The sequence below is a fragment of the Artibeus jamaicensis genome, unplaced genomic scaffold (assembly GCF_021234435.1).
Source record: "Artibeus jamaicensis isolate MK-2021 breed Jamaican fruit bat unplaced genomic scaffold, CSHL_Jam_final contig_944, whole genome shotgun sequence".
Classification (NCBI taxonomy): domain Eukaryota; kingdom Metazoa; phylum Chordata; class Mammalia; order Chiroptera; family Phyllostomidae; genus Artibeus; species Artibeus jamaicensis.
In genome coordinates this window covers 6,029,552-6,042,375 of record NW_026522020.1, presented here as the reverse complement: position 1 = coordinate 6,042,375, position 12,824 = coordinate 6,029,552, and the positions used below count along the sequence as shown (strand labels likewise).

Sequence of the window (12,824 nt, the reverse complement as noted above, 5' to 3'; positions counted from 1 at the left end):
GTCCCAGCCAATCCGATCAACGCCTTGAAATATCAGCCAATCCCAGTGAGCGTCCCCACCCCTTGTCCCATTTCAGCCATTCCCAGTGCCCGCGGCTGACGTCAGCCAATAGGAACTCTCGAAGGCCTTCTGAAGCGCAGCGACCAGGGGCGAAGGCGGGCTGCAGAAGGCGGGCGATGGCGGGCCGGCGCGGGGCTCTCATCGTGCTGGAAGGCTTAGATCGCGCCGGGAAGAGCACGCAGAGTGGCAAGCTGGTGGAAGCGCTGTGCGCAGATGGCCACCGCGCGGAGCTGCTGCACTTCCCGGGTGGGTGGGGCGCGCGGGCGGTCCTGACGGGCGGGAAAGTTCGGGGAGCTGGAGGTTTGGGGGCCAGCGGGAGAGCCGGGGCCCAGGGACCGAAAGTGTTCGCCAAGCTCGCCCCGTCCGGTTTCCCGAATCTGTAGCGTCTGTGGTTGAGGGCGGATAGGGAGATCGCCTCTTTTAAAGCGGTCCGGAATCGAAGACATCGAGCCTCACCAGCATCCTCCCTTTAGTCGGCCCGGGTGAAGCAGACTTAGCTGAGCGCCGCGGGCGTCGTCTTTACTCTGGGCTTTCTCCTTAGTGGTTCCTACGGTCGCTGTGCCCTGTCCCTCGGCTGCGCTGCGTCTGTGCTGTTGTGCATTGATCTGTAGCTGGAGGACAGGAAAGGGCACAGGTGGGAAGGGCGTGGACACCCGAGAAACTGTCCTCGCAGTCCAGACTGTCATCCACAGAACTTCGCCGGCGCTGTTTTGTAATCCATGTCCCAGCGTCTTGTTTTGTTTTGCTGTTTATCCTCTGGGGGGTTTTGTGGCATATTTTTAGTTTTGAAAGTAAAATGTTGATCTTGGAAGTGCTTAAAAGTATCATTATTCAGATAATCAAAAGACAGCTTAAGGTCACAAAACCAGGATAAAGAAGTGGGGGAAGTTCCGTTTTGATTGTCGTACTGATCTTGAGGGTAGTCACTCTGCAGATGTTAAACACACTTCGCCTTGAGGTACTGGCTTTCTACCGAGCTCCCCGCCCCCAGCATTTCCCGCCAGAATGTGTGCTACTGCGCTTTCTCAGGAAAATTCCCGTGGCCTCAGGTCTCAACCTGTGAAGAGATGTAGTAAAACAAAACTAGAACTTAGACTTGAGTCCAGGACCAGAAGTTCAGTCCAAACTATTCTAATTTAAGTAGAAAGCCTCACTTTTATGGTTTTTCTCTTTCTTTTTAGAAAGATCAACTGAAATTGGCAAACTCCTAAATTCTTACTTGAAAAAGAAGAGCGAAGTGGAGGATCATGCCGTGCACCTGCTTTTCTCTGCGAACCGCTGGGAACAAGTGTAAAAGCAATGCCCCTTCTCAACATTCAAGTGGGGGTGGATGCAGCGCCTGCCTCTGTGTGGTGTTGACAGTGAGGTGGAGGCTGTATGGATAGTTACAAGGTTCTTTTATTTGCCAGCCCCACGTCCAGGGTCTAATGGCTGTGTGTTACCAGAGAGCATGATTTATGCCTTTGCTTCCTCCTGCCTGCCCCTTCTTTGTAGTTAGTTTTCTTTTGATAGCTTTAGGGACACAGAAAAGCTAATCAAAAAGTACTCACATGCTCCATACCCCTGTCCCTCCTGCTCCCCTAGCCTTCTCGTTTGGCTCTTTAAGTAACTGAAGTTTAGGGTTCAGGTTAGTGTTCCATCCTCTCCCGCCCCATTCCCATCCCCATCATCTTCGTAGTGTCCTCCTCTCAACGTTTCACTGCTTGTTGACCGATGGGGTGTGTGTTTGTATGGGCTCTTATTTCCCTTTACTTGTATGTAGATAGCACACATCACTTGAGTTGCTTTGTTTTAAATAAATGGAGCCCCAGCATACAAGCCATTTCGCAGCTGCTTTCTAGCTGCCCAGCAGGCCCGTGGCGTCTGACGGAGGCCAACCTGCCTCACTCTGCCCTAGCGCTGTAGCCTGCTTGCTGGAAGGGTGTTCACAGCGGGTGCTGATGGACAGTCAGGAGTTTTGTGTCCTCCTTCCAGGCAAGCCTGCTCTTCTCTCTGCTTCACTTGCTGTCTTGCTTGGAAAGGCCTTCCTCAATGTAAGACTCTGAGACCAGTGTTATATTATAATTTTACACTCACAGTTTATGGATATAATTGTTCTGATTTGGGTTTTTTGGCTCTAAAAAAAAGCAATATAAGCGCAATTCAAAAGTGAGAAATAATGCTGACCTCCTAAATAGCGTTCTTATCTGGGCTATAAAGGACTGTGCACCTTGGTTGTCCTGTTCTGCCCCAATGCCCACAGCTTCCCCTACAGACCATTCGAGCCATTACCGTCACAATGTTTCTGAGACCCGAAAGTCCTTGGGTGACAGGTCAGATGCCAGAGTTCACTATTTGGCACCCTTGTCCACCATCTGTGTGACCTTGGTCTTGTTCAGCCCTCAGCCACACTAGTGCCCTTGGAGGCCTGGCGTGGGGGGAGTCACTTGTTGGCTAGGCAGGCAGTGCTCAGTGTGCCCTTGCTGTTTGGAATTCACCCTGGTACTTGAAGCACTTTGTGAGGAACTGGTTGTTCTCTCCAGTGATTTAATCTTCATCCTTAGCTTTGCTGATTCTGAACTGGGTAGGTGGTGGTCCCAGCAGGCATTTTATCAAGGCCTGCTGACCAGCTACAGCCATCTACACCCCATGCAGGAGCTCACTCGTAGAAACTGGGGATCGCTCTTACTTCCTGCAACAGTTTAGTAGTTTCCTCTCTACCTGGTTTTAAACTTGATTTGGAAATCATTTCAATCAACTGGAAAAGTTGTAGGAATAGTGCCAAGAATTCCCATTTGCCCTTCACCAGCCTTCCCCTATAATTAACATTTGCCACATTGATCACTCATTCACACTCTAAAAGAATCACAGGCTGTTCATTATAAAGTGCAGCATTCGTTTGCTGTTGCCTCACAAGCAGACTTAGGTGTACAGTCTTGGCAGGGACACCATAGAAGTAAGGCGCCTGGGTCCTGAGAGCACTGGGTTGGCAGGAGGCCCCCTGGACCATTGTGAGGAGGGCACTGGCCAGGCCCTCCCACTGAGTGACTGTCTCCTGTTAACAGAAGGGGAAGTGCCACAGAACTATGTGGACACCCCTTCCTCAGCAAACTCGGACCCTCCGCTGTCGCAGTCGCTGACGGTCCCGGGCAGCCATGTGGTTTCAGATGGTGACTTTCGGACCCCGCTCCTCACGGTCACGAGGGTTGGCCCTGTGTGAGGAGGAGCTTTCCAGGCTCCCTGCCCATCCTGCATCAGTGTGGATGCACAAGTGTCTTTCACTCGGTCACAAGCCATTCCTGTTGTTCACTGTTCAGGTCCCTCCACACGCGGCGGGCGGGAGGCTCTGCAAGCTGGCCCTGTGCCCATGTGCTGCTTTCCTGGGCCTCGAGTGTTGAGAATGTGATGTCGGCATAACAGGTTTAGGCTTCTTGCAGTGGAGAGTGGTGTTTAGACCCACCTCAGGGCACCAGGGTACCCACCGCCCGTGGGGATTATCTGCTCTGTGCCACCACTTCATCTGCGGTTGTCTCACTTTCAGTTCCCCAAGCTCAGCATGGTCTGAAAACAGTAAATGAGAAATTCCAGAAATAAGCAATTCAGAACTTTAAAATTGCACCATTCTGAGTAGCAGGATGAAATCTCAAAGCTGTCTGCCGTCCCTCCTGGGATGGGACTCGGCCTTTGCCCAGCGTGGACGCTGTCTGTTTGGTCGCTCCGTCGCCATCTCAGCCATCAGACCGGCCGTCGTGGCATGGCGGTGCCTGCGTTCACGTCACGCTTATTCTGTTTCACAATGGCCCCCAGAGCTCACGAGACAGGTGCTGGTGACTCAGATTCACTGGAGAGACCATAAAGGGCTTCCTTTAAGTGAATGGTGAAAGTTCGCTCAAGGAAAGAATGTTGTGTACTGAGGTCAGTATACGGCAGGAATGAGTCTATGTGTGAAACTGCTTAAGTTATGGACTAACTTAAAAGTATGTGCGTACAAGGAAAAAACAGATGCAGGGTTTGGTACCGTCTGCTGTCGGGCATCCCCTGCATGTAAGAGGGGCAGCTCAGGAGTTCACGCTGACCCTGCCTACCACCCCAGGCTCCTGGCCCCGCCGTGTCCTGTCTGCAGCCCACACCTCGGAGCCGGCCTCGTGGCCAGGGCTGGTACACATTAGCAGGAGGGCACAGAGTGCCGTGTCCACGTGGGATGTCAACTGTGCAATTTTAGGGTTTCTTCCATCCTTGATTTAATTTTGGTTTTTGAATACACAAAACATGGTTCTAAGTATCCAAACCATACGAAATAGGTCGCTGCCCGGCCCATTCCCCTCCTCCCACACCTGCCTGTACTACCCCATGGGGAATAGTGTCCCCTCCCAATTTTTCTTATTTTTCACTTTTTACCGAAAAAGCAGGTGTGTATGTGTTGTCCTGATTCACCTTGTAGAAAAGGAAGCTGGCCGTGTGCACCTGGTTGTACTTTGTTTCCTTAGCGACCTGTTAGGGGACTGGTTAGTATCTCCTGATGGGCGTCTTCCTCATTCTTTACAAAGTTGCGTCATCTCTGTCGTGCACGTGCCGTGCTTCCTGTTTGTGGACTAGGCAGCATTTCAATGGTTTGAAACTGCAGGTGAGGCTATGATAACTGCATCGGGCTGTTGCAGGTGCGCCCCCCCCCCCCCAGTCTCCTGTGGGCTTCGCCAGGTCACGGGTGTCACACGTCCTTCTGTTCCCCAAAGTGCAAGCAGTGCTCCGTGCTGATGTCAGCGCCCTCTGCACATCTTTCTAGGCTGCTCTCACCTGGGTGAGAAGTCAGTGGCCTCCCACCCATGGGGAAGGCACAAGCCCCTGCATTGCCTCCTGGCTCCAGCCAGCCCTCCCGCCCCTCCCCCCTGCCCACTCCGATGCCTGAGATTCATCAGGGGACTCGTCTTTCATGTTGGGCTTTGCTGGCATCTTCTAAGAAAAGATCTAGAGCTTTTTAAATAGGAGTAAAGTCACAAGTCACTGTCCCATAATCCCTGTGGTGACTGAATTGCTGAACCACGTCCTCAGAGGGACAGTTCTGTGGCTGTGGAGCCAGATCTGTGGCTCAGAAGCATTTTCTGTTTTTTAGGCCATTAATGAAGGAGAAGCTAAGTCAGGGTGTCACACTCGTCGTGGACAGATACGCGTTTTCTGGCGTTGCCTTCACCAGTGCCAAAGAGGTGAGTGTTGCTCAGCCTGGAGGAAGCCGCCAGGTGTGACCGTCCAGAGCACGGCTCGGGCCTGCAAGCCCAAGCATCGCACCGTGACTCCCATGGTCCTCATGTCCGTTCGTGGGAATCTGGCCTTTATCGAGGGAACGGCAAGCACGTGTGCAGCTGCAGCTGCTTTCCCGTCACGTGTCCAGACAGCAGGCTTCTCCTTGACCTGGCAGAATGGCAGCGGCTGCGCTGCCTCCTTCCCTCTGCTTTTTGTTTAGAAAGTTTCAGATCTGTACCAGCAGAGGAGACTGACCCACCACACTCTGTCGTGTGCTTCATAAGTGCTCCAGTGCACATCGCCAAAATAACTGTTTTTAGTATATTCTGTTGATTGTGCTATTAGAGTTGTCCCATTTTTTTCTCCCCTTTATTCTCCTCCGCCCTGTATCACCCTCCCACCAGCATTACCCCTCGCTTAGTTCATGCCCGTTAAGTTCTTTGTCTTCTCTATTTCCCGTATCTTCGCTTCCCCTTATTTTGTGCCAACCATTTATGCTTCTTATTCCCTGGACCTTCCCCACCCTTCCCCATGATCCTCCCTGTGATCTCCATTTCTGTGACTGTCTTCCTGTTCTAGTTGTTTGCTTAGTTCATTTTTGTTTTTACTTTTAGTTGTGAGTTTGTCGTCATTTTACTGTTCATAATTTTTGATCTTCTTTCTTAGATAAGTCTTTTAACATTTCATATAATAAGGGCTTGGTTGGTGTTGAACTCCTTGAACTTGACCTTATCTGGGAAGCACTTTATCTGTCCTTCCAGTCTAAATGATAAGCTTTGCTGGATAGAGTCATTTTGGATGTAGGTACCTGCCTTTCATGACTTTGAATACTTCTTTCCAGCCCCTTCTTGCCTGCAAAGTTTCTTGTGAGAAATCAGGTGACAGTCTTACGGGAACTTTGTGGGTGACTGTCCCCTTTTCTTTTGTTTCTTTTAGGATTCTCTCTCTATATTTAATCTCGGGTAACTTAATGATGATGTGCCTTGGTGTGTTCCTCTTTGGGTCCAACTTCTTTGGGACTCTCTGAGCTTCCTGGACTTCCTGGAAGTCTATTTCCTTTGCCAGATTGGGGAAGTTCTCCTCTATGTTTTCAAATAAGTTTTCAATTTCTTGCTCTTCCTCTTCTTCTCTGACACTCCTGTGATTCAGATGTTGGACTGTTTAAAGTTGTCCTGGAGGTTCCTTAGCCTCTCCTCCTATTTTGAATTATTGTCTCTTCATTCTGTTCTGGTTGAATGTTTATTTCTTCCAAAGAAGAAATAAACATTTCTTCCAATGTTTATTTCTGTTCCAAACCGTTGATGTGAGTCCTGGTTTCCTTCCCTTCACTGTTGGTTCCTTGTACATTTTTCGTTATTTCACTTTTCATAGCTTTCACTTCTTCCACTGTTTTGCCACACTCAACCATTTCTGTGAGCATTCTAATTACCTGTGTTTTGAACTCTGCATCTGATAGGTTGGCTATCTCCTCATTGCTTAGTTCTTTTTCTGGAGTTTTGATCTGGTTTTTGTTTGTTGTTTGTTTGTTTTCATTTGGGCCACGTTTCTTTGTCTCGGTGCAGTTGTTACATTGTAAGGGGTGGAACCTTAATTCGCCAGGATGGGGCAACCCAGGTCACTGCATCGTGGTGCTGCCTGTCGGGGGAGGGTTGGAGCGAGAACAGTGCTGCTTGCTTGCCTCTCAGCAGCTTTCAGTCACTTCTTCCACTGCCCACAAGTGAATTGCGCCCTTCTAAGTGCCGCCCCGGTGCTGCTTCCTGGGGGGATGGGCTCGTATATGTTCTAGGACCCCCTGAGACCCTCCAGTGGGCTCTCCTGAGACACCGGCAATTTCTCCTGCTGCCACAACCCCCACAGTTTTTACAACCAGAGGTTTTGAGGCTTCACTTCCCCAGCCGGAGCCCTGGGTTGTGCGCTCCGTCTCGCTCTCCAGCTGTTCCTCCATTTACCCGCACACAGATGTGGGGCCGGCTGCTCCGCCAGCTGCTCTGGCCGCGCATCCTCTCTGTCCGGCCGCCCGTCTCCTCCTTCCTACCAGTCTGGATGCTTCTGAGGTCCTTCAGTGTTGGACTTTCACACAGTTCAGTTTCCTGGCAGTTCTGGTTGTTTTCTTGTTCTTAAATTGGTTGTTGTCCTTTTGGTGGTGTGAGGAGGCAAAGCCTATCTGCCTATACCTCCATCCTGGCCGGAAGCGTCCCCAAAATAAATTTTTAAAAGATTTTATTTATTTATCTTTAGTGGGGAAGGGGAGAAATATCAATGTGTGGTTGCCTCTTGGGCGTCCCCTGCTGGGAACTGGCCTGCAACCCAGGCATGTGCCCTGACTGGGAACTGATCCTTTGGTCCCCAGGCCCACGTTCAATCCACTGAGTTACCCCAGCCAGGGCCCAAAATAACTTTTAAAAACATAACCTCAGCCTAGAAAAGTTCTCCAGCAGTCATTCTGTGATGTGCCCTCAGTGCCTCAGAGGCTGTGGGGTTGAGCCACGGTCCCGTTGCGGCCTATCCTCCAGCGTCCCTTCCATCTGGTCCCACGGTTAGGTTCCTGCCTCTGCTTCCTGGCCTGAAAACAGTCTTGGTTTCATTGTCGCAAGGCTTCTTCGGGGAGCGTGGGGTCACCTCATGATGAGGTCCATGACGGTTAAGTCACCAAGGGCTTCAGGTGATAACCTGTTCATTCCCACTCAGGGGCTGGCTGGGGCCCTCCTTTAGAGAACAGTTTCCTGTGAAGCACGGGCTGCTCTCACTCTTCTTACATTTTTAAAATTTGTACTTACTTGCTTTTAGAGAAAGGGGAAGAGAAGGAAAAACAAAGGGAGAGAAATGTCAATGTGAGAGAGAGAGACGTGGATTGGTTGCCAACCTGCAACCGAGGCGGTGCCCTGACCAGGACTCACAGCAGTGCCTTTGCCTTTGTGGACAGTGCCGAGCCCACTGAGGCTCACCGGGCCGGGCTCCGGTTCTGTCTGCGGGAGGGAGACACAACCAAGGACGACGCGGCGCCTGTGGGCTGGTCCCTCACGTCCTCCTGTTGGGTTGCTGAGTACAGGCCATGGGACGGCCCGGCGGGGTCAGTGCTCAGCTGGGTGCAGCCCTGGGCTCACAGCTGGGTTCCAGCCCCAAGTCTTCTGGGCTTGTGGCTATGAGTCCTCGCCTTTTCCTCCAGTAGTGGGACACTCCAGAGTTAGAGTGGCATGAGCAAGGAAACACGTGCACGGTGGGTTTCTGGGAGCACTGGTCATCCTGCCTGTCTGTGGAAAGGGGGCAGCACTCTGGCGGATGTGTGGGCAGAAGTATGTGACCAAGGGCCCTCTACTCGTTCCTGGTCCACTGCTCCCCACTGCAGGGCTGCTGTGTCTGGTTTCCCCGAGGGTCAGTGCCATGTGGCCTCCCTGTCTGCCTGGCCAGAGGGCGCAGGGCTGCCTCAGCATGACTGCCTGCGAGTGAGGAACCCGCCGCCACAACGCTCTCTGGCCACGTGGGTGTGTGCTGGCCAAGTCAAACCGGAGGGGGGAGGCGGCAAAACATTCACGGTCTAAAAAATGAAAATCTACTGGGTAAGAAGCCGCACTTCTTGGTGTCTCAAAAAATGATAGCTTCTTTTTTCCTCTTTTTAATGAATTTTAAAAATAGTTATTTTTTTAAAGGGGAAGAGAGGGAGAGACACATCTATGTGTGAGAGATACAACAATAGGTTGTCTTTCGCACACCCCCTACTGGGGACCTGGCTTACAACCCACGCACATGCCCTGACAACCTTTTGGTTCGCAGGCCGCTACTCAATCCACTGAGCCAGACCAGCCAGGGCTCCTTGTTTTGGTGAATTTTGAAACCACATATTAGACCCCACTTTGCTTCTTTCTGGGACTGTTGGTTTCTCTGTTGCAGCACTTCTGCCTGCACTGGTGCAAGCAGCCCGACATGGGCCTCCCCAAACCAGACCTGGTAGTGTTCCTTCACCTGCAGTCGGAGGAGGCTGTGAAGCGGGGTGAGTTCGGCAGCGAACGCTATGAGAACAGGGATTTCCAGGAGCGGGTGCTGCAACGCTTCCACCAGCTAATGGGGGACGGGACCTTGAACTGGAAGGTGAGCAGAACCCACAAAGCCAGAGTTGCAGTGGGAGCATGGGGTGCCCTTAGGAATAGGGCACATCCTATCCTCAGTGGCTTTTTGTGGCATGGGAATCGGGTGCCATGTGGGTGGGTCAGGTGACCGTTCAATAGAGACCAGCCACACAGCAGCAGTCCCCCTGGTGGGCCCTTTCCGGAGCAGTTCCCCCCTCTGCTGGGCATCTGCCATGCGACCTTGTCATCCGGAATATGAAGTCCCTGAGTTGCTGCTTGAGGCACTGTCCACATTATTGAAGAGTCATACTTTAGCCTGTGGTCTGTTCATTATGTCCTCGAGTTGGAAGTTGGGACTGCCTCCCTCTAGACCCCCGTCCTGCACAGTTTGAACCCCAAGTCACCAACGTACTACGTGGCAGAGGGTCCGAGATGGACCCTCTGTGTCCACGATGCCTGTGTCTGAGATGGCGGCTTACTCTGCTCCTCTGGCCTGGGGTGCTCGAGCCCCAACACGCACTCCCGCCGGGACCGTTTCCCCATCTTCAGAGCTTGTCGGCCAGCACCTCGGCCTCAGTGCCAGGTGTCAGCCTCGCTCCTCCCTCCCTGCAGACGCGCCCTGTCCTACCGGTGATGCTGAGGCTGACCCCGCTGCCATTGTCCCTGGCACACCTGAGCGCCTGGGCTCCAGGCTCAGCTGGTGTGAGCTTGCTACGGGACGGGGTTGTTTCTCTCTTGTACGTGCTGTGCCATTTGTCTCGACTGGGGTGAGCACGGGCCCTCCTTCCTCCCAAGGGGGACAGCACGAGGCCTCAGCCAGCCTTTGCTCGTGCAGCAGAGTGTCTCACACCAGACCCAGAGTCAGGCGGTCCCACCGGGTTGAACTGGTTCCCCTTCAGAGCCTGCTTCCACGCCTGCAAGGAACCAGCCAACAAACGAGGCAGGCGGGGAGTGAGTCCGGAAACAAAACGTGTGTTTCCTCCCGATCCAAGTGGTGCTCATCTGTCCTTCCAGGTCTTCGTCTCGTTTCATCTCCCTTGGTCGCAAGAAGTCCCTTGTCTCGTAGGACAGGTCTGGAGGAAGCTGTTCACACTCCCACCGCCAGACCTCATGCAGGGCTAGGTTTTGAGTAGGTCTGCACCCCCAGGAGCCTTCCCAGAGCTCTTCATGGCCGAGACCTAGGTCGATAGCGAGAGGGGGCTGCAGTCCCCATATCCCCCTCCCAGTGGAGACCAGTTTCTCGTGGGCTCTCTGCGTCACGGCACAGCACGTGACGCGTCAGCGTTGTGGAGGGGTATGGGGGTGTGGCCCAGCAGGCACTGCCCGCTCTGCCTCATCCAGGCTTAAGCTCCCTGCTCGTGGTGGGGAAGGGGCTCGTGTGGGGGCACTGCAGGAACGTGGGGCTCGGGAGGAAGGGGCAGGAGCAGGGTGAGGCGTCGCTCCTGCACTTGGGCTGCCGCAGGCATGCGGGGCAGCGTCATCCCGAGGACACGAGCAACGCCCTTCCTGCCCGGCCGGGGCTGCGGGTCAGAAAGGTGTGCAGTGAAGGGCCCTCAGGGGCCTGCACGGGGCCCTCCCAGAGCCTGATCCCACCGGAGAGCCGCCCAGGCACAGAGGACGGCGAAAAGCGTTAATCGTCCCTTTTTTCTCCTGACACCTCCGTGAGAACAGATGGTCGACGCCTCCAGAAGCATTGAAGACGTTCACAAGGAGATCCACAAGCTGTCTGAGGAAGCCATCCAGGCTTCTGCACAGAAGCCACTGGAGGAGCTGTGGGCGTAAACGTGGAGGGACTGTCCCCTCTCGTGTCCTGTAAGACGGGAGCCATGTCGAAGTCTGAACGTGGGGACCGAGTGCTCGCACTGCGCAACATGGTGGGTGGTGACCGGCCGACGACGAGCAGAGCTGTCAGCCTCGTGGTCTGTCACGCCAGCCTCGTGGTCTGTCACGCCAGCCTCGTGGTCTGTCACGCCAGCCTCCTCTGTCCTCATCGTGGGGATGCTGATGAATGAGGCGCTTTTCACCGAAGTTCAGCAACAACCACATCCAAACATCATTGAAGAGGAGGCAGTTTGAGATGTTTCTTACAGACAAATAAAAATTACGAAGTGCTTGTGGAAGGCCTCTCTGGATCTTTCTGCAGCCACTGTCTGGGTTCCCACGGGCCCCTGATCGGTCTCGGCCTCGCCTGGGCTCCTGGCGCCCTGTGTGCTGGCCCGGCCCCGTCTCATCTGAACGTGGCTGTTGGCTCTGCTGTCCTTTTTGTTGTGTCCCGAATGCCGGGAGTGTGCCCTCATTCCATCCCACCTCACTGGCGCTGAGATGGGACGGGGCCTGTCTGTTCCTGGGAGAAGCACCGGAGCTGCGCGGGCAGCTGTCGGTGCAGACAGCAGCGTGGAGGCCCAGTGCCTGCCCTTCACAGCCAGGACACTGGCTTCTGGGCAGAAAAAACCGTGTGGTACTTGCTTAAAGCCTGAGTTGTAAGTCATCCCAAGACAGTGCTGGGCAGAACCTGCGTGTGGCCAAAAGGGTCCTGCACAGTGGCAGCAGCCAGGCCCTGCTCCCCAAACCAGGCTCCGTCCACGCTTGTCCAGGCTCCACAGAAAGGCTGGCTGTCATGTCCCTGTCACTCAGGAGGCTGGTATGGGCAGGATGTGCCCAGGCTGCCTGACCCTCTCTCCTGGTCCCTGTTGTGTGTGCACAGGGGTGCAGGGGGAGGTTCAAGGAGCAGCAGTCAGGAGCTGTGCACAGACGACCCTTTCTTTTAAGGGTCCCAGGATTACCCACAGGGATGGCCTGGTGACACTCCGGTCACTTGATGCCTGATTTTACATAATTCCGTCTCTAATGAAAAATAGGGTTGATTTCGTACGACCTGACACCAGTCACTTGTCTGCCTTTGTGGGTCAGGGTCGTGGGCTGAGCCAGGCTAGTGCTTCTTGAAAAGCCACAGCTGTCGAGGAGGGTGGGCATTGGCAGTCGGCCTGGCTAGGATGGCCAGAGAAAGCTGTCTGGGTCCAGGCAGTGCCCCAAGCACCCAGCCTGGCCAGGAAGAGAGCTGAGAGCAGACCCCTCTGAACTGGGAAGGGCTGGAGACGGGCAGGACTTTCTTTGGCCTGGATCCGGTGTTGGGGGCAAGGTGGAGCTGCGGCACAGATCCCCCACCCCCACCACCCGAGCCGCCAGGGCTGTGGGGTCAGAGGTGGGCAGAGTTCCACAGGAGGCGGGCGGTAGGGTGGAGGCAGAAACGGGTGACTTCCCTAGTGGAGGCCACTTACCCTTTCTCTGAAACATGCCAAACGTAGTCAAACCACCCAGCCAGGGTCATGGCAGCAGGTGTGGCCGAATGGCTGTGTGCCCCTGAGCACCTTAGAGAGGCCAGAATAATGGTCCCAAAGACACCTATGTCCTTGTCCCCAGAACTAGTGAACGGCACCTGCACGGCAAAGGGACCATGAGGCAGGCAGCCGTCCTGGGCTGTCC

At 53.9% G+C, this 12,824-nt stretch overlaps 1 protein-coding gene across 1 annotated transcript; it reads left to right on the top strand.

Moving 5' to 3' along the window:
* The first annotated feature begins 133 nt into the window (after positions 1-133).
* On the top strand, positions 134-11,461 carry DTYMK (deoxythymidylate kinase). Its single transcript, XM_037161433.2, has 5 exons — positions 134-306; positions 1,242-1,350; positions 5,150-5,240; positions 9,166-9,363; positions 11,013-11,461. Exons 1-5 carry the CDS (start codon positions 177-179, stop codon positions 11,121-11,123), a joined length of 639 nt encoding a protein of 212 aa, XP_037017328.2. The 5' UTR covers positions 134-176; the 3' UTR covers positions 11,124-11,461.
* Positions 11,462-12,824: the final 1,363 nt, after the last annotated feature.